The following is a 20,713-nucleotide window of genomic DNA, read 5'->3' on the forward strand; positions in this document are numbered from 1 at the left end:
AAATGCTAAGTATAATGGAGTTGCACGCCTTCCTGTAGCATCTCAGTTCAAACCAATGACAGCAAAGCAGAGCCAACACTATAGAGGGACTTGCATATCTGGAAGGGATTAGCTGTGCACCCATGCACCTGTTCACCACCAGCTCCCCACTGACAGACAAGAAAACAGATTTAGTAAAAGATTATGTGACACGGCCAAGCTAAGAACCACCAGAGCTGAAATTATTCTTATTTTAGTGCACTTTTCACTATGCCAAACTGCATGCAAATGACTGCTAGAATTATCGAGAAACTATAGAATGGTAACTTTAACCAACCACTTTTAAATTAGGCAAAGAACGTTAACAGGAATCCAAATGAGAGACTTCAGCCATAATTTCACCATCTTAACAAAACAAATGGGCTTCTCCTCTCCACATTCATTTTCCTTTAGTTCTTATCTGTAAGTAAGGAAGAATAGTATACATACCCATTCCAAAGTACGTAAAATCATTTACTATTGTCTATACTATTTTTTAAGCATTCTCCATCTTACATGAATTTCATCACAAGGATTATATTTAATCCTTCTTTCTTGAGTCTTTTCTAACCATCTTTTCTAACTATTCTTTTCTAACCATCCTCTCCTGTTGAACATTTAGATCATTCACAATCATTTATGACGACTCCTGTCAATTCAGTGGACATGTATAGATACAGTTTGAGTGTTCAAATATATCCTGAGGACAAAAGAAACACACACCACTCAGAACTGAAAAGGCAAATGTTGCCTTTAGACTTGAAAGGTGGCTTTATCTGACTAATCTATTTTTAGGAGTTGAAGTACAATAACATCTTATACAATATAAACCTAGGCAGATCGTCAGAATGCAACTTATGTTTATGGATTGCCAAAGTGTGTAGTCCAGCATTTTAGAAGTTTAAAATTAAAAACAAAAGACAAGAAAACCATTAAAAGTTGTAACTGAATCCTCATATAAAAAAAAAAAAAAAAAACGCTTGATTTTCACCATCGTTTCCCCAATTTGAATTATGAAACACCTTATTGGCTTTGTGAATTAAGTATTGACTTTTTAAAGCCATATTTAGACAATTTTTCTAAGAAAAGGAATCCATACAGTTAGCTATGAGTATTCATTCAAAGACATCAGCACTTACTCCCTCTAACAGAGTATGTTACAATGCTTGAATCAATATTCAAAGTTAAACTATGTTTAAGTACAAAAAGCGCATAATAGTTGAAAACCTAGATACTAATGGATAGAAACAGCTAATGTCTGATTTTCTACAAACTCATTACAGAATTAAAAAAAAACATACAATCATCACATTTTATCAATAGCAATTTTTATATAGTTTATTTCTTTAATGATTTTTCTAACATTATACGCTCTTGTCTTTATTTTAATGATACTCTTAGAAAACTCTTTATGCAACATATTGTATAGCATTGACAATAGTTTTTCTATTTCCCTTGATACAATTAGTTGCAGATCTTTACGTACTGCAAAGTAAGTGGGAACAGTAAAAGCAGAAGAAACCTTGATATGGCTTGAGTTTTGTGGTTTTTAATAGACTTTATTTCTTCTTTTTAGAAGAGTTTTAAACTTACATAAAAGTTAGGAAATTAGTACAGAGAGTTCTCATATCCTCCACATCCAATTTCCCTTGTTATTAACACTTTTATTTGAATATGGTGCATTTGTTAAAATTAATAAACCAATATTGATACACTATTATTAAGTAATATCCATCCTTATTCCAATGTTCTTAGTTTTAACCTAATGCCCTTTTTCTGTTCCAGGATCCCATTCAGGACACATTACATTTATTCATCATGTCTCCTTAGGCTCTTCTTTGCTGTGACAGTTTCCCAGACTCTCCTTGCTTTTTGTGACTTTAACAGTGTTGGCCACTACTGGCCAGGTATTTTGTAGAATGCCTGACTATTGGCATTTGTCTGATATTTTTCTTGTGACTAGAGTGGGGTCTGGATTTGGAGGAGGAAAACCACATAGGTAAAGTGCCATTTACATCCCATCACATCAGAGGTAAATACTATCGATATGATTTATCACTGGTGATGCTGAGGTTGACACCTGGTCCTTCTGCTTGGGAGATTTGTCTCTTCTCTCCCTTTTATTTATTTATTTGATCACTTATCCATATCAGTGTGGAGTTGTGGGTATTTGTTTTATACTTTAGCTTATAATCCAGTACTACTTTTTAAAATTTTATTACTCAAATTATTCTGGCTTTGGCCATTGGGAACCCAGTACTTGGCTTCTGTGTCCCTTTAACATATTCCTATCGTTGGAATTTTTTTGAGCACTTTCTTACTTTTTTGTCACTCCAAGATGTTCCCGGGTCATCTGGTATATTTCCTTCTTCAGTCCTCGAATTGTCCATTTTTCCAATGGTGCCTAAGTGCCAGGTGTGCTCATTGCTACTAACGTGTCATTGTTTCTAGGCCCCTTCAGCTGACAGAGCCAGGAAATTTATGTATGTGTGTACTAACCCATTTATGGGTTGAGCTTTAATCAATCAAATAAAACAGATGTTTTGCCTTAACATAGTCTATAATTTGGACTTGCTCAGTGTAATAAATAATGAATTTTAATACATTCCTTTTTGCATTTTTAAAGGAAACTAGTTGTAGTAATGAAGTGCTAGTCTCCAAATTGATAACTGATGACAATTAATCATTGGATTTGTATCAAATAAAAACATACATACATGATTTTAATTTAAAAGTCTGCATTGTTGAGCTGCTTTTGAAACATTATGCAGTAGAAATTTTAAAGAGTGTTGATGGACTTTTGTATGTTGTTTTATTTTGTGTTTTGCTTTTCTAGTCAGGATATTAGTAAATTAGTAATTCATCAAAAGATGTAAGATGGGATAATCCCTCAAAAGTATTTAGTCAACTAATGCACCAAATAATATATTAAAGAATTTAGGGAGTTAAAAGAAAGTGTTTTTACTGTTGTATGGTGTTTCTGTGAAATTGATTTGTGGTCAATAGGAGTTTACTCTTCATTTAGTCAATGTCATTTCTTCTTAATTGCACTTTGTAACTAATCTTACCTTGTGTTTAATAAATATGTTTAGCATAGCATTATACAAAATTACACGCTTAAAAAAAACCCTTAAAATTTTCAAAAAGCACAAAAAAGGAGTGAAATGTTGTCCAAGTGACTTGGGAAACTTATTCTAAAGGTTTTTATTTTTTCAGTAGTTCACTAATAACATATATACAAAATCAAATATTTTTATCTCTTTACTTGTTATTTGTTTTTCCCTCTAGGATAAACCATTTTTCCAAGAGACTTATTATTTCTAATATTATAGTGCTGATGTAATAAGATTGTAGGTTTTTCCAATTTGATATGACAGCTTGATCTCAGTAGTCGACCAAAACAAGAAATTCATGAAGTTCATGTAGCTGGTATACATTCCTTTTAACTTCAATGTTTCTATTACTCTGTGAAATTTTATCATTGAAAAAATCAGACGTATTCAAAAACAAATAAGTAGGTTGAACTTTAAATATAGATAGACCTTTAACTTACTACAAATTATATTCCTGGAAAATATAATTCCAATATAATCTTTCCATTTAAAACAATGTTAAAAAGTAATTCTAGTGGAAAAAGAAATCAGGGAAATGGTCCCATATCACAATTTAAGCTAATAAAAATGATATAGCTTCAGAATAGGTAAGGGGGTTTTAAAAATGTTTTGTACATAACAGAGCACAATAAGTATCTAAACATTTAAATCTATTCTTAAGGCTTTATGCAAAAGTTCTGAAGTAGGGAGTGGGCAGAATTGGGTTAGACTGAAGAAGCAGTAGGATGTGTGGCCATGTGAGTTTTGATGTGTATATTGAAATTTCAGTAGTTTTATGACCAGTGTTTCCTCTAATATATTCCGAGGACCATGAGTTCAGTGGGACATTAATGGCTGTGATTCAAGTGAGAGTCCTCTGATAATTAAAATGTGGAAGATGCTGGATTAAACAAAAGGAACAGGTTTCTTTGTGCAGAATTACGAAGAGCCTGCCTTGTGAATCTCTAAGGGAGAATATGACCCAACTCTTACTTGATCAGACAAGTTATTCTAGAGCACAAAACTCCTACTCTGTTTGTCAACACAGAGAAATAGAGGGAAGTATTTTCATCAACTCTCCCATATGCCATGCATTTTGCATGTGAATATCACATATCGTCTTTGCAACAAACCTGTGAGTTTGTTATCATTTCTTCTTCTATAGCTAACAAAACACACACACACACAATTAGTAATTCTCTCAAGGTCAGTCAATTAGAAAAAGGCAGTTAGAAACGTAAATCCCTTTCTACTGGAATTCTCCATCATTCTTTCTTCTAGTCGAAATAACTTCTGGAAAATTTTAGGACATAGATGATATTTTCTATATTATACGAATAGTTATTAGTGAATCAACAAAAAAGGATTGAGAGGCTATGGGAATTCTCCACCAACACTACCATCTCCATCAACCCTCCCTTAAAACCATTCCTATTAAGTCCACAATCTAATTAAAAACTGTGTTTCCTAGGCGTTAGGTAGCAAAGCTTCCCCTCCAACTTGATCACCTTCCTTAAACTCTTCTTAAAGAGAAATTCTGTAAAGTCCAATGATAATACCAACTTTCCTCTTTGATAGTTATCTGAAATACATTCAAATATAAATCACAGTAACTTTAATTTATGTAGTTATCCCTGAGTAACTAAGAGCAACACATCATTTCTCTTACATTTGGTTTCAGCTTTGTTTAAATACTCATAGAACTGTATACACAAGTCACACACAATACAGCATAATTAAATGCAAAAAGCTTGAAACTTGAGATCGGAATAGCTAGCTTCAAGTTCCAGCATTTCTACTAACACTTGAACTTAGGCAAAGCCATGTCTTCTCAATGAAAACTGGAGATCACAAATCACATAGGAAAGGAAGCTGTACAGGTCAGGTCTACGTAGTCTAAACTTTATGCCTGTAAAATCAATACTAAAGAGAAAGGCACATTACGCAGATAAAATAATAAGGCAACAGATCTGCTTATTTGCAGAAATATGTCAATGTTAGCCAGACCTTCTTTTTTCATCATCCTATCCGATAGGTTCTCTCCCAGATTTTTCAAGGGCCAGTTGGAGTTCTCAAGTTAATGTTAGGACCAACATGCTCTTTCAGAGTAAATCTTCCTTAGGTCAAACAGATCTTCCAAAACAAAGGCAGCAGCTTCTGATTCAGGTTTGGCAGCATGAACCTACTCTCTCCTCTAAGGATTTGGGGGCTTGAACCTATTCCATGTTGACTATGTCATTAATATAACAAATTGATGCCAGAAGATTAACTGAAAACTCTTTATGAATAATATTTGGAATCAAAAAATAAAAAGCGTCTGCATTGAAGGCCTGTGAAAAACTTCAGTGGTAACACAGATTGTAAATCAACAGAATATAAGCTGTAAGGGGGCAGATGTGCTTGTCCATTCTGTTCACTGTTGTACATTCTGCACCTGGAAGTGTGTCTGGCTCAAGGTAGGGCAGTAACCACTTACATATTTGTCGGGTGAAGAACAAATATTAAAATGATGAAAGAATTTAGTGACAAAAGAATAAAGTTGTGAGTTTTTGTACACCCAAGCAGAAATATGAACAAATATGTGGTAAACATTGCTTGGAATTTTGGGGATCCTTAAGGTATATATATTAAAAAATGATGCTACAGCCAACCTGATGATTGACATAAAATATGTTTGGATCTCTCTTAAGGAAATGAAAGCATTTGTACAATTATATTGTCATTTAACTTTTGACACTATTCATATAAATTTCCATAATATTTCTGTTTATATGCTATATTTAATTACATAATAGTAATATAGTATATTTATTTGGTGGTTTTTGTGAATTACAAAATTTAGTTTATTTGATCCTCCCTTGTGAAACAGGAAAGGCAGATATCATTACTGCTAGTTCACAAATGAGGGGATTTGAGCTCAGAAATATTAAATGTTTTATAAAAATAAACTAAATCAATTAGTACGCCTCTGTTCAGGAAGAAAATGTCAATAATTTTTTTAAAAAGTGAAAATAACAAAACAATTATAATGGGACTAATTTATCCATGTACTGCCCAAAGCCCTTTCATATCTATTATGTCCTATTACCAAGGACATTGTGAGGTTGTAACAGTTTTAATTCAATTTTTCAGATGCAAATCAAAGGCCCGGTGAGACTGAATAACTCTCACTGAGGCACATATCTAGTAAGTCTTGGAGGTGGGACCCAAACTTGCGCTTTCTGACAACAAATCATGTGTTAGAAAGCTTGGCGGCCCACCTCTTAACTCTTAAGCTTATGCTTTTACCATCACCTCTATGACTGTGTATGTTGAGATGATGCATAAAAATACACTATGTGAATATATCCCTTTATTAGTATTATTCCTAGAAATATGATACATCTGTCCCGGAAATTGCATATGCACATGGAATTATTTTTCCTTTTTTTCCACTAATGGTGGTTGGCCACCATCTACTCAGGTTACCTAGACCCTTCAGTCTTAGGTGGAGGTTGGCTGGCCATGTGAGGAGGATGTCTGACTGTGAAGCTCAATTGTGTGTGTGTGTGCACACACACGCGTGTGTATGTGTGAGTGACTTTAACTGGTTGTTAACATATACTGGGGTATACAGAGAGGCAGGAATGACTCCAGAATCCCTTAGAGAATTCCCAGCAGCTGGCCATATTTCTCTTCTATGTAGGCTACTAGGAAACCTCTGGAATGCAGAGTAATGTTTAGGGAACCTCCATCTTAGAGGACCCCCTTCATGTCTCTAAACTGTGTTGTAAGATTGTAAACTTTTCAACAGGCTTTCACAACATGTGCAAGAACCATGCATGTGTGCATAGTCAAAGGCCTCTCCAATATTTAAGATGCATGAATTCCATCTTACATCTTACACTTTTGATTCACTTGGCCCAATAGCTGAAGTTTAAGCCGATACTCTGGCAAGAAAAGTAGACCCGCAATTTATTCATTCAAGCATTCAAGTGCCTTCTCTGTGTAAACACAGTGCAAAGTGCCTGGCATTTATGCTGTACTTTACTTCAGGATATTTTAAGTTACTGGAAAACATGCAAATTAATAATCAAGAGCCCCTTTTTGTTGGTTGGTTGGTTGGTTGGATGGCTGATAGTTTGTTGGAAAGAGAAAGGAGTGATAAGAGATGAAAAAGAATGCATTGTAATTCTTCTCTTTCCTTCCACACACGTACACACACAGACATTGGCTTAGTCCCCAACTCCTTTGATATTTTGTATTCAGTGTCGGACTTGACTGACATAAGAAACTCACTGTAGAGAGGCAGGTTTCCTCTGAGCTAAAGCTGGTTTCCATGGTGCTGAAATGTCCCTTTAAAAGTAAGCATGATCCTTAGGAACACATAGGGTGGTGCCCATGCCAACCACAGGTCCCTCAGAGCCAGAAGGAATAAGACATTTGTATGTCACATAAATAACACCAGGCCATGCAATTTTCCTTTATGCGTTTTGGCTCCTATTTAGAAAAAGGAAATCTCATTATCTTGTAGCATATATTTTAAGGTCAGTGAATCATGTTGGGTTGTTTTCACGTTGAAAACTACTTTTAAAAGAATGAATGTGATTGCTTGGAGCTTGGATAAATAGATCTGTGAAGAGATATGTCTTAAAACATTTTTTTTCCACCTCCTTCCTGAAATTGCTTTAGATTAGGGAAATGCAGAAGAGGAAAATGCTACCTTAAGTTTCTTGTACAAGGAAGGGGGCTATTAGCTGGCATAACCACTTCTGGTATGTCTAGATTTGTCTCTTAAAATGTGTAAGGTATAAGCAAAACACCAATTAAGGTAATAAGCATTGGAAATTGTGAGACACACTCACCACTTATTTTGTATTGTTCATGGGAATTTTGTTACTGGAGTGTGTAGAGTTGATTGCGTCCAAAAAAACCAGGATGTTAAGGTTAAAACATATCTAAGGTGAAAGATATTTTAGGTACTAGTGGTTTTTTTTTCTTGTAAAAGGAATACTTCAGAATTCTTTTAATGAACAGTATATATTATTCAATAAAATGCAAATTATCATTGTCTACAGTCTAAAAAATATGTCTGCAGTAAAAGTTAGTATTCGGGATCTTTTCTCCTTGAAAATGAGATCCCACATGCCTAGAGAAAATAGATTTCAAAGTGGTAAACTTCTATTTTTTTCAAAAACAATGAGCATGTTCAGTGACAAGAACTAGGTTCTGAATCTTTGCAAAGAGGTTTGCTCATTGCAGGTCAGAACTAGCAAAGTTAGTGGGAAATGCCAGCCTCTCAGGAGCATCACTGTGAGAGTGCCCTGCGCTGTTCCTTGTACTTTGTCAGTTCCTGGAAAGGGTGGGAGTTAAAAACCCTCAGAGCTCAGGACTCCACTCTTGCTGCCTAAAGTGGGGGCCTCCTGGAGAGGCTGGGAGACCAGTGTGGTGTCACAGCTTCACCTGTGGCTCTCTCTGACTCTGTCTCTAAGAAGCACAGTAGTTAGGGAAGGAGGAGGACAAACTGAGACTAAGGGGAAGGGGATAGAAATAGGTTTAGTTTGAAAGGGAGAACACTGAAGAAGGCAAAGAGCCTTTCCAACCCCCAAAACAGCCCAGAAGTCGCTCAGTAACTCCACAGACCATGTCTTGGCGGTGGGTGCTGTACATTTAGGTACATGAGTCCACCCACTAGGAACTCCCCCCACCCCACCCCCGCCCCTTCTACTATCCTTGCCTTTTACTCTTTTCAGGCTGCTCCAGGATTCCTACATTTAGCCTTCCAGGCTCTTTTGATCCCCCCTGAGAGGGAAGTCCAGAGAGTCTCCCAGGGAGTTACCTTGACTGAGGACTGGATCAGGCTCAGTGGCAGGCAGGCTGGGCAGATTGGGGAGGAAGTGGGAAACTGAGGTGCCTGCTCACGGTACTGACGGACCGGTCCTCCCCACTTCTTGACCCTTACCTAGACAACAGATCCGGACTCTGCCTCACTCTATTAGAACCCTCCAGACTTCGGAGACTCCATGCGGAAGAGACCAACTTAGGTATGAAAACTTGGAGGCTCAGGGCTAGCAGGTTCTGGGAAATCCCCGTGGTCCCCGAATTCTACTCTTGAGACCTGGGTATGCCTGCGAGTACGCAGACCCCGGGTTTGCCAGGGGCCAGGGTTACGGATCTGGACTGCCCGACGCCCCCCGAGACGCCCGGGAGAGCGCATCTCCGCGCCCAAACCAACTGGCTGCAGCCGCGCGCGACTCCACTCCCATAATAGGGTACCAGCCCGGGCGAGCCTGGACCCCTGCATTCTTGCCCGCGTTCCAGGAGCTCGGATTAAAAAACCCGCCAACCGTACCTCGCGGGGAAGCCCGGCACACGCCAGGAGGGAAGCAATGACGCGGCTTCCCCTTTCCCGGAGTCTCCGTGCGCGCTGACCTCCACCACCCCTGGATCCTGCCCCGGCGCCGGCGCGCGCTGCCTCGCCGGGACCCGCTGCGCCCGCGCTGGCCGCGGGGAGAGACCACTTCCCCCGAGCTGGCAGCCTGGTGTGCCCCCCAGAGCTCACTCACCGATCCTGAGTACTTGCGGGGCAGTCTGGGGGAGGATGTAGCAGAGGAAATAGAGGAGTGCCCAGCTGGTGTCCCTGGTCCAGAGCCCGGGCTGGGCAAGGAGTGTGCGGCGCTCCATCTTCCTAGCTTCTTAATTCATGCCGAGACCCAGCCGCTGCCGCACGCCGGCGAGATGCAGCCCACTCGGTCCGGGTCCCCGCCTCATCCTCGCTGGGATGCTCTGCGTCTGCACCCTGCGCGCTCCCCCACGGAGAGAGATCAAGGCAATGGGCGTGGGAACGCGGAGCTGGCTCGCTACGCTGGGCTTGCTCGGGGCTTCTCGCTTCTGCCGCTAGCCCATCATTGCTTCTCCTCCTCCTCCTCCATGGGCCGCAGACCGCGGAGGATCAGCGCGCTCCTGTTCCCGGAGCCAAGAGACCAGCTGAGGAAAGTTGCTGCCCCAATTTGCAGGAACGTCTCCCTCATTCGTCCTCTGGTCAGATGCGAAAGTAGGGGGTGGGTGGAGGGGGCAGCAAGAGAAGGAGGGGAAAAGACAGAGGAGGAAGGAGAGAAGGTACTGGGTGAGTTGGTGCAGGGGCTCTGAGCAAGCAGGATGAGCTCCAGCAGGTTAAGTGGGATCGTAGCCGCTCTCTTGCTTCCCTCAATCCTTGCTTTCCTCCTCCCCTCGCTGGCCCCACCCTTTATTTACTGCCCGCCCCAACGCCGCCGATCCAGAGACTCACAGGCATACACGCACGCACCTTCTCCCTTTCCCTCAACTTTGCACTGTGCTGCCAGAAAGTCGATTGCGTGTTGCATCTTCAAAACAGAGAATATCTGACCAACTGGTCAAAGCAGAGGCGGCCTCTGCTGTGGGCTGTGAGTGGCAGAGGGCCTCCTTGGTAATGTCGCCGCGAGCCTGTTGGGGGTCGTAGAGATGGCCAGCTACGACTCTTCCCATCACTTGATGGAGAATCGCCGTCTCGGACGCCAATTATTTCAGAGAATAGCAGAGCTCCTGTTTTAACTCCGATGAAGAAGAGAAGAAAGAGCAAGAGGAAGAGGAATGAGAAACCTTCGGTACTCGAAGATTAGAGAGGCTTCTTTCCTATTCAGACAGGAGATAATCTCTTGTAAACTGCTTGCATTTACACGCGCAGAACTGCGAAGGAGGCAGCTTCCAGCGCCGCTCCTTTTCTTGGTTTCTTTTGACTGTCACGTTTGGACGCTGGAAGATAGGCTATTTTAGCAATGTAGGTTTGGAGACTATTTCTCTGTAGAAGGACAAGGACACTTCCCTGGGGAAATCATCAGCATTTGATCATTTTGGCTTAATTTCCTTTGAGCTTTGTGGGCAATGTTCTATATAAATGTTTGCTAGCTCTGCATTAACATTCATAGAGATTTTCCCCCCCAAGTATGGATTTTGAAGAACTGACCTAAACAGTCAATCCAGTTGAAAACGTGTCCACAGACACATGAACCTAGAATAAGGAAGATTTCCAAAAGAATCTAATGTATCTTAAGAGGCATTTATTCATTCATTTGTTCATTTAACAAATATCCATTGAGTATCTTATGTGTGGTACCAGATACTATACTTTTTACTGAAGACCCTATAGTGGGAAAAATGCACCATACATCTTCCAAGGTAGGTGGTAACACCACTGCTGGAAGCTAGTTAGTTCATCCCTCTAGTAGTGTGCCTAGTTCTGGATACTTTGTGATGAGAGTTGGCAAAACAAAACATATCCACAGATAAGACGAAGGGTTGATCTTAGTTTCGGAATGCATTTAGTTTATGGATTGATGCAACCAAGAAGAATTAGGGGCAAAAGCTGATTACCTTCAGAAATTTGAAGAACTTTTGTGTTAAAGAAAGTAGTCTTAGGGGCTGGCCCTTAGCCTGTTGGTTAAGTTCAGCATGCTCTGATTTGGTGGTCTGGGTTTGGGTCCTGGGCACAGACCTACACTGCTTGTCGGCAGCCATGCTGTGGCGGTCACCTACATAGAAAATAGAGGAAGATTGGCACAGATGTTAGCTCAGAGTGAATCTTCCTCAGCAAAAAAATAACAAAACAAAAAAAGAGGAAAGTAGTCTTAGTGTTCAAATGAGAAGAAATAAGAAAAATAAGAATATTGGATGGAAGTTGTAGAAGAGTAAATTTCATCTCATTTTCAGGGAGAGCACGTCAAAGTTAGGAAAGTGTCAAACAATCATATGAGTTGCTTCAGAAAAGAGTCAAACTCTCCATTCATTCATTCATTCATTGGTTTATTCAACGCAAATTTGAGTGCCTACTTTGTGGGAAGCATTGTGCCAAGCCCTGGAGACACAGGGGAAATTGGGTTGCCACCGTCATGAAACTCATAAGTATTAAAGAAATGTGATGAGTTTTACAAAATGGTACTTTGAGCACGAAGAAAAGGAGGAATTTAACCACATTTAGGAGTTTGGGAAGGACTTGATGAGGGGAGGATGCTTCCAAACTCAAAGAATGGGTACTTTATAAATGATTGGTGAGTATTTCTTAAAGCAAGAATAAATACAAAGCTTGTTGGGGGATTTATTTTTAAACCTAAATGTTTGTCATAAGCATATTCAGTCGTCTGGTTTTTTTGCTCAGTAAATCCGAGTCCATTAAATAGTAAATATTGCATGGCTAGATCATGAGAACCCAAAGTCTATAATTAATTTTTGAACAAATTGCGTTTGAATCCTGGTTTACCTAATTCTAGGTTTGTAGCCTTGGTTAAACTACTTTATCTCCCTGTCGTAGAGAGTGCTGGGACTTGCCTGTATCCAGTTGTCTTCTTCCCAGGCTCATTAAAGCTTGTACCTTTTCAACTACACGTAATCACGTGACTAATATTTGCCAACAAAATGTGAATGGGAGTGGTATGCACCGTTTCTAAGTGAAAAGAAAGACAGCAAAAAGATCTCACATGGCCTTCCTGGACTCTCTTCTTTTGCTAGAGGAAACTGAAAGCTTTGAGTTCTAGAGATCAAGATGGAAGCAGACTGGATCCCTGAGTTACCTTTTGGAAAGGAGTTGCTCTGTATAGTTGTCAGGCCAACAATAAACTGGTAACAAGTCAGTGACAAATCAATTCTGTGTTTTAATCCATTAAGATTTTGAGATCTATTTGTTACTGCAGCATAACCTACTCCACACTGACTGATACACTCTCTAAGACTTGATATCCTCATCTGTAAAATGAGAATCATAGTCATAGAACAGGGCCATTGGAGGATTATATGAGCAAATGCATAAAAGTATTTTCCAAGGCCCTTGTAACTCAGTATATATTAGGTCATTTGTGGTAATTACTTTTTTGGTTAAATCAGTCTATACATACATTTCTAGTTTAAATATGCCTCAAATGGCAGAGATGAAAATATTTTGTCTGGTGGGAAATGAGCCAACAATATTGGTTCAATTAATTGTATAGTAATAACAATTGGTCCAATATTATTTAAGGAAATTTTAGTACTTTTTATCTGCGTTACCTTTGATCTATGAGTAAACAGTTCTCTTTGGTTGTTAGAGATAATAGAAAGATTGCATTTCCTAAAGTAGGTTTCTTAAAGGATATGTGGCACACTTAAGTTACTTTTCTGTATTGTCTGCAAAATTCTGTAGAGTTTAAAACTGAAATTTATTTCCTTGTTAAAATGCTTCCCTCCACTGCTCGTGTACACAGGCTCATGGTGTTGAGTTACTCATCAGTGATCAGCAGCTGCTGTTAATTTGTTTTGTGCTTTTTAGAAAGACTGTATTTTTGTATATGTATGCATCTAGTTATTTTTTGACCAAAGTGACTATGTTAATCACTCTTGATTGACATTTTCATAGTGCCTGCTTAAGAATAAAAATGTCCAATTGAATGCATTCTGTCTTTTTCCATTCCCCAAATCTTAAGCTTAAATTGATACACTGTGGTTAATAATAAGGCAATACAGTAACATGCAGCATTGTGCTTTCTGTAAGAGCTGGTGACATTATTTAGATACTAATCCATTTTAAATTACTTAATTTTCGGAAGATAACTACATAGAAGAAAAATAGCTTAGAATATCCTAATGTTATAACTATGGTTTCAAAATGTGATGAGTATACTCAGGTATACTTATATTATTACCCAGGACCCTGAAAGCAAAAGATCAAGTGGCTTTTAGAGACTCCTAGGAATGTGTAGCTGATTTAGGATCAAAATTCTCATTTGTTGGCTATTTTTTATCTATACATTTTTTCTCTAGGTGGTGTCATATATTTCTAAGATGTTACATACCTTTAAGCCAAGGACCCCTAAATTTTCTCTTTTGCTCATATGTTGCCTCTGAACTCCCGATCCCTGTAGCCAATCCTGATTACTATTTCTAGCGGACTCAACATGTCAAGCTCTTGATTCTGTGCCGTATCATTGCCTCCTCCCCACATCCTCTTCCAAAGTTTCTCATTTCAATATGCATACCACCTTCCGCCCAGCTATTAAAACTAGAAACTCAGGATGTCATCTTTGATTTCTCCCTTACTTTTTCCCCCACATTCACTTTATTTTCACACACTGTTGGTTTTACCTCCAAAACATGTCTTTAATCTACTTCTCTGCAGCGCCACTGATGTCATACTAGCCTGGAGTTTCTCAACCTCAAAACTTTTGACATTTTGGGCCAGAAAATTCTTTGTTGTGGAAGTTGTCCTGTGCCTTGTAGAATGTTTCACAACTTCCCTGGACTCTATCCACTAGATGTCAGTAATACCCGCCTCCTAAGTTGAAACAACCAAAAAATGTCTGCAGACATTGCCACATGTCCTTGGAAGTACAAAATTGGCCCTGGTTGAGGACCACTGCACTTGCCCAGGTCACCGTGGTCTTCCACCTAGTCTGTTACAATAGACTCTTCATTTTCCCCCTCCCCTCATTTGCCTCTTTCTATCCATTCTGTCCATCTGATCTAAATTAGCTCCTCCCATTAATTTCCCCCACCACACACTGCTTAGTTCCCTCATGGTCATTATTAACTCTCTAATTGTTTATTGACTTTATTATAAACTCAATGTTGGCACACTGCTCTGTTTACCTGAAACCTCAGCACTTAGCACTTACTGGAAACCTGATAAACGCTCATTAAATGAATGAATGAATGAATGAAATCTCATAAACCATACAATCTACAATTCATAAGTGCATATTTATAAGATTGAGCTGAATAATGAACCAAATGTCTCTTCTGATTTCATTCAAAGCTCCTGCATGGATCAGTTTATATTTGGTGTTATACTCTGTACATTAATATCATGCAGTGTGTCTAGCAAAACTGGAGTATAATCTTATCTGTGTTTCTTCAAATTTCAATGAAATGCTATATGGAGTAGGGATTTCTCTTAACATGTCATTTTTTAACACTGTGGATATCATTACACACACCTTCACCATTTTGTTGTAATTTTCATACTAACCCTGGTTCATTTGCTAAATACTGCAGAAAACAACTGTAGTGAAACCTTTGAAAGAAAAAACAGTGTCTTGCATATTCATACCTTTACATCTTATGATAATAACCTAAGAGTGTAAGGAAATTCACTCATAAGGAAGGTCTGAAGCAAGCTGATATTTAGCTACCTCCATACATAAGGGAGGCTCCTCTAAGAGTGAAGAAGATCCAGGCTGGGCACTCAGGCTGTCAGGAGACCTGACTCCCAACCTGGCTCATCACCCATCACAGCTCGCTGCTCCTAAAGTCACATGACCTCTTTAGGCCTCAACCGTAAAGTGAATTGACTGGACTCATGTCTAAAAGGCAGTGAGTACTAATGTTCTTCATTTCTCCTTTCAGCTCTAAGAGCCGTTTTTATAAAGGAAGGGCTCGCAACTCCTCTCTCTTCTCTTTCGGTTATAAATAAGATTTTCCTTAAAATAACAAGCATTTTTTTTGTGCTTATTATTTATGCCAGGCACCATTCTTAGTGCTGTTACATGTATTAACATACTTAATACCGATAGCAAGCTTAGGAGGTGAGTACTCCTTGTATGCAAATGTCACTGATGAGGAAACTGAGGCACAGAGAGGTGCAGCAACATATCAGAAATTATACAACTAAGTGACAGGGCCAGAATTTGAACTGGCTCTAGAGCACCTACTTTTTCAAAAAAATTGAGGTGAAATTTACATAACATAAAATTAAGCATTTTATTTTTTTATTTATTTTTTGTTTTTAGTTTTTTTGTTGAGGAAGATTGTCCCTGAGGAAAATTGTGGCCAATTTTCCACTTTTTGCTTGAAGAAGATTGTCTCTGAGCTAACCTCTATGCCAATCTTCCTCCATTTTGTATGTAGGACGCCACCACAGGATGGCTTGATGAGCAGTGCATAGGTCCACCCTGGACCTGCAAATCCAGGGCCACCAAAGCAGAACACGTGAACTTAACCACTATGCCACTGGGCTGGCCCCTCAAATTAACCATTTTAAAAGGGATAATTCAGTGGCATTTAGTACCTTCACAATGTTGTGCAGCCACCATCTCTATCTAGTTCCAATGTGGCTGGAAAGTTGTGAGTGAGATGGAGTATAAGCATGAAATCAGAGAGACTATGGGTCTTTCAATCAGCGAAGGACTTGTCGGCTCTTGTGAAAACTCTGGCTTTTAAGCTGCTTGAGATAGGAAGTCACTGAAGGTTTTGAGTAGAAGAGTGACATGATCAGGCTTATGTTTTGTTCTGTTCTGTTTTGTTTCAGTCACTATACTTGGTATTAGAGACACAGTGAATAGACTTGGTTCTTGCCCTCAGGGAGACTATAGTCAAGTAAATAGTTCTGCAAGTAAACATAGAATTACAAATTATGTTGATGATAATAACTCACTTAAAACTTTTGAAAGTATGATGTGTGCAGATACTAGTGCAGAGCTCAAGTAGACTATATACCTTGCGTTGAAGGGTGGTTGTGAGTTACTGAAGGAAGGAGGAGAATATTGCAGGCAGAGAGAAGACTCTGTTTTGGGAAGCTGCCAACCATATAAATGTTTGAAATAAGGCCTGAGTGGCTGATGTGAGCTGGAGAGAGAGTGACAGCAGATGAGATGGGAAATGTGAGCAGAGCCCAGATTCTCCCGGATCCTTACCAGCCTTCCTGAAAATGCGAATTTATTCTAAAGATGATGTGAAAGCTTTGAGCCTGGCTCCATCTTTCCTACCTAGACTCAGTGTTGTTATTCACCTACGCACTTATGTGCCTCATCAGGCGGAGCCCTCACCACCCAGGCCACAGCAATATCAACGTCTCCTTGTGTTTGCTTCTGGTGTTGCTCCTCATTCTACCTTTCCAGCCACATCACATGGAACTTTCTTTCTTCTCACTTAGATCCTGTCATACTTCCTCTTCTGGTCCTCCATCATAACGAACTCTTCATGTCTCAGGGCATTTCCTCCAAGCTGCTCTCAGCCCCTTGAATAGTCTTTTCTTCAAGTTTTTCCTGATGAAGGATTATTTGTGCCTCATATCTCATTACTCAAAGAGGCTTTCCTTGGGACGACGAAAAATATGTCCACCAATTGCACTCTTCCGTGGCACCGTATACTTCTTCTCAGCCCTTATCCCCAACTTTAACAATTTATTCATTTGCTTAGTGTTTCTCTCTCCTTTAAGAATGCAAGCACTGGGAAGGCAGGGTCTGTCCATACAGTGTCGAGGCTTTGGAACATTCAGAATTTTTCCCAGCTCCTTATAGATAGTCAGACCTCAATTCATATTTGTAGACTGATTGGATTTGAATGCTTGGAATGTCAAGAGGTTTATAGATGTGACAAAGAAATCTCAGTTCAGGAAGGGAAGTGCAAAATGGCGTATCTTGTGCACATAACTAGTGCATTCAAAGTTTAGGTCGTTTGCTTTTGCATAGTGTTTTAATAATCATTATTTTCAGCAATCTTATAAGCTCAAATTATTTCTGTTTCAGAATGATTAAATAAGTACACAGAAAGCTTAAAGAACCCATGTTAGAGAGCTAGCAGTTGCCTTTAAAAGGCTGCCATTGAAGCTCAGAACCGTTACAACTTTCTAATCTTTATTCAGCCCACCCTTCCTTGTGGATTTCCAATTTAAGTCTCCTGACAACAAAACACACTAAGCTTCTTCATATTTAAATCGTATAAATTAAACTAAGTTTCTAATTATTACATCTTAGTTTAATTTCTTTCCTCATAATCTCTTCCTAGAAGTGTCCTGTATTTTTTAAATTATTTTTTATTTATCAAAGAAATACGTGCACATAATTTTAAAGTTAGATAGTACCAAATGAAAACATAGTGCTGCAGATCCTTCCGGTCCTCTTTTCCAATCTCTTCCACCTGTTTTGTTCAGCATTTACACATCCCATATTTCTACATGATATACATAAATAGTTCTTGTCGGCTTCATTAGTTTGAGGTATTATCTATCCTTCTGTCACGGTATATGAAATTTTCACTCTTTAATGCCATCACCCCATTGGCTTCCCTTTTTCATCTTCTTAATATACTAAGATTTTAGGTTCAATCACTATTCAGGGTGTATATTCAACTCTGTTGGTATGATGCACAGTTGAGCACTCTGGTACACCGTGATTTCATTTTCCTCTTACTTGTTTTTCCTGAAGTTCATTTTTATCTTGTCTTTTCATTGACTTGATTTCTTTGTATCTCCTACTTTCCATAGATTCCAATAGCCTCTCTATTCAATTTTCACAAATTTGCTTGCATCACTTTATTTTCCCTTAGAGACATCCTCCATGGACACCTCCATTTTCCTACTCTAGGTACTGGGCTCTCTTGGCCTCCAATGCAGCTGTCACTTTGGCACTTCCCTTCCCTGTCTATCTAGGTTATTCCTGTCTTTCCCCTGGGATGCATTGCCTGTTTTTTGGATCTCATGTGCCTGGAGTTAGCCAAATTTTCAGGTTTAAGGGCACAGTCCCAAGACTTCCCTTACTTCCGAAACCAACCGTAGGTTTGGCGGATTCCCAAAATCACTCTTAAGCTCAATTGTTTCCTAGAAAGACTCACAGAACTTACTAAAAGCTAGTATACTCGTGGTTATGCTTTATTATAGGGAAAGGATACAGATTAAAATTAGCCAAAGATGAGACACATAGCGCGGAGTCTTGGAGGGTTCTGAGTGCAAAGCTTCTGTTGTCCTCTCCCCATGGAGTTAGGAGGTGTTACCCTCCTAGCATCAACATGTGACAATATGCATGGAATATTGCCAACAAAAGAAGCTCACCTGAGCCCCAATGTCCAGAGTTTTTACTGGGGCTTCAGTACATAGTCATGAGTGATTGATTGATTGCCCACATGGTGGAATTTACTCTCTAGATCAATTGATGCCATGTGTCCCAAATTCCCTACCCTAAATCGTATGGTTGGTCTTTCTGCCACGGTCAGCCTCTACTCTAGGAATATCAAGTATGACCAGTCTCCACCTTAAGTAAAGACATTCTTATCAGGTATGAAATAGACGACTTCCCCCAAAACCTAGGGCAAAGGGCAGATCTCTCTTTGAGCAAAGCCAAATTTACTACATACTTGTAGTCCCAGGTTTACTCCCTTGTTATGGGAGAACAAGTGCCCAAGAAGCTCTTTTACGTTTAAAAAAAAAAGAGCAATAGAGTATCAGAACTGGTGATAGTGACAGCCCTTTACATGGCCGTCTCTTGAATTGACACTGCTTTAATCAGGACTGGTGGCCATTGATATGTAGGTCACAGTTTCCTTGCTGGAGCACTACGTTCACCGTTATCTTGGGGATTCTCTTTTCCTTTTTCCTATATTTCGCATGTAGTGTTTTATTCTTTTTGTTTTAGTTTTGAATCCTACCACTTCCCCCTCCTCATTCTCTGCTTCCTTCCCCTCTTCCTCCTCCTCCACTTCCTCCTTCTTCCTGTCCTTTTCTCTATGTCTCTGTGTCTCTGTCTCTCTGTCTCTCTCTTCCTTTCTCTCAACAGATACTTAGGTAACTTTCTGAGCAAAAGTGCATAAAAGATCACTTTCTGAAATTCAGTGTATTCAGATACTGTAACTGCTGCATTAGTCTCTCTCTTTGTCAATTTGTATAACTTTCCGGGACATTTTCACAACTTTATTTTTCAATCCTTCTATGATTTTTCTTCATTTCTGCTATTATGTTTTTATTTTGTGAGTTATTTTCTCATGTGACTTTTTTTTAGTAACTTTGTTTCATGGATGTAATATCTTTTTTTAAACTCTCCAAGTATATTATTGCGGGATATTCTCCCCTTAAATAGTGTCTCTTGCTTTCAAGATGCTTTCTCTGTGTTTTTTAGTCTCTCTGTGTTTCATGGTGGAAACTTTCTCGAATATTCTATAACCCTTTGTTGTCTATTCATATTTAAGGAAGGAGGACTAGGATGCCAATTGCAAGCTCTGAGTACAAGAGTCAGGGCTCATAGGTTCTAAGTTTTGCTAAAGAATAATGTGGAGTGAGATCAGGGAACCTGTGATGTCAGTATATTTAAGAGTTTTCTCTTGGGCCAATTATATTCCCAAGAGAAGACTCTTCTGGTGCCCTTAAGAATAAAAGTCTAACTGCTAGTGGAGTGGGAGGCTCATGAAAGAAGCTAGAACAGAACAGCCAGCTAGCTTCAACTTCTGTTTGCATCTGAGTTATTTAATCCCTCAACTCAGACTATTATTTATGCCTTTAGCCCAGGCTGGAATCCTCTTGTCCAGAGAGCCTGTTTTACCCTCTCCAGAGAATATGCCCCAGTTTTATGTGAAGGTCATGGGGACAGGAAGTTATCCAGTGGTGTGGATGCAACTGCTTCCTAGAGAGATTTCCAGCAACCCCTTTTCCATTAGCTTTCCACTTCCCCCAAGTCCCTGCAGTGCCCCAGGCTACCAGCTCTGAGCCAGGTGACTTTTCTACTCTGAACAGCAGGCTGGCTCTTGCCCTTTGGCTGTACTAGTTTGAGATTTAGCATTCTCCAGTTGGCCGGGAATGTTTCCACTCCCCTATGATGTATTTTCTCCCGGTCTCTGTATTGTAGTTTTAGTGAAGTTTCTGAAGGAAACGTGTTCAA

General features: G+C 39.4%; 1 protein-coding gene across 17 annotated transcripts in view; it reads right to left on the reverse strand.

Moving 5' to 3' along the window:
* The window catches only part of GRIK1 (glutamate ionotropic receptor kainate type subunit 1), a 356,985-nt gene extending 347,191 nt beyond the window's left edge, over positions 1–9,794 (reverse strand). For all 17 annotated transcript variants that reach the window (XR_011534030.1, XR_011534028.1, XR_011534029.1 and 14 more), the window contains exon 1: positions 9,656–9,794. Coding sequence is in view for 12 of the 17 variants with exons in the window: in XM_008522573.2 (XP_008520795.2) it covers positions 9,656–9,773 (118 nt within the window). In the remaining 5 variants the exon portion in view is untranslated. The remainder of the gene's footprint in view (positions 1–9,655) is intronic.
* Positions 9,795–20,713: the final 10,919 nt, after the last annotated feature.

This window comes from Equus przewalskii, chromosome 27 (assembly GCF_037783145.1).
Source record: "Equus przewalskii isolate Varuska chromosome 27, EquPr2, whole genome shotgun sequence".
Classification (NCBI taxonomy): domain Eukaryota; kingdom Metazoa; phylum Chordata; class Mammalia; order Perissodactyla; family Equidae; genus Equus; species Equus przewalskii.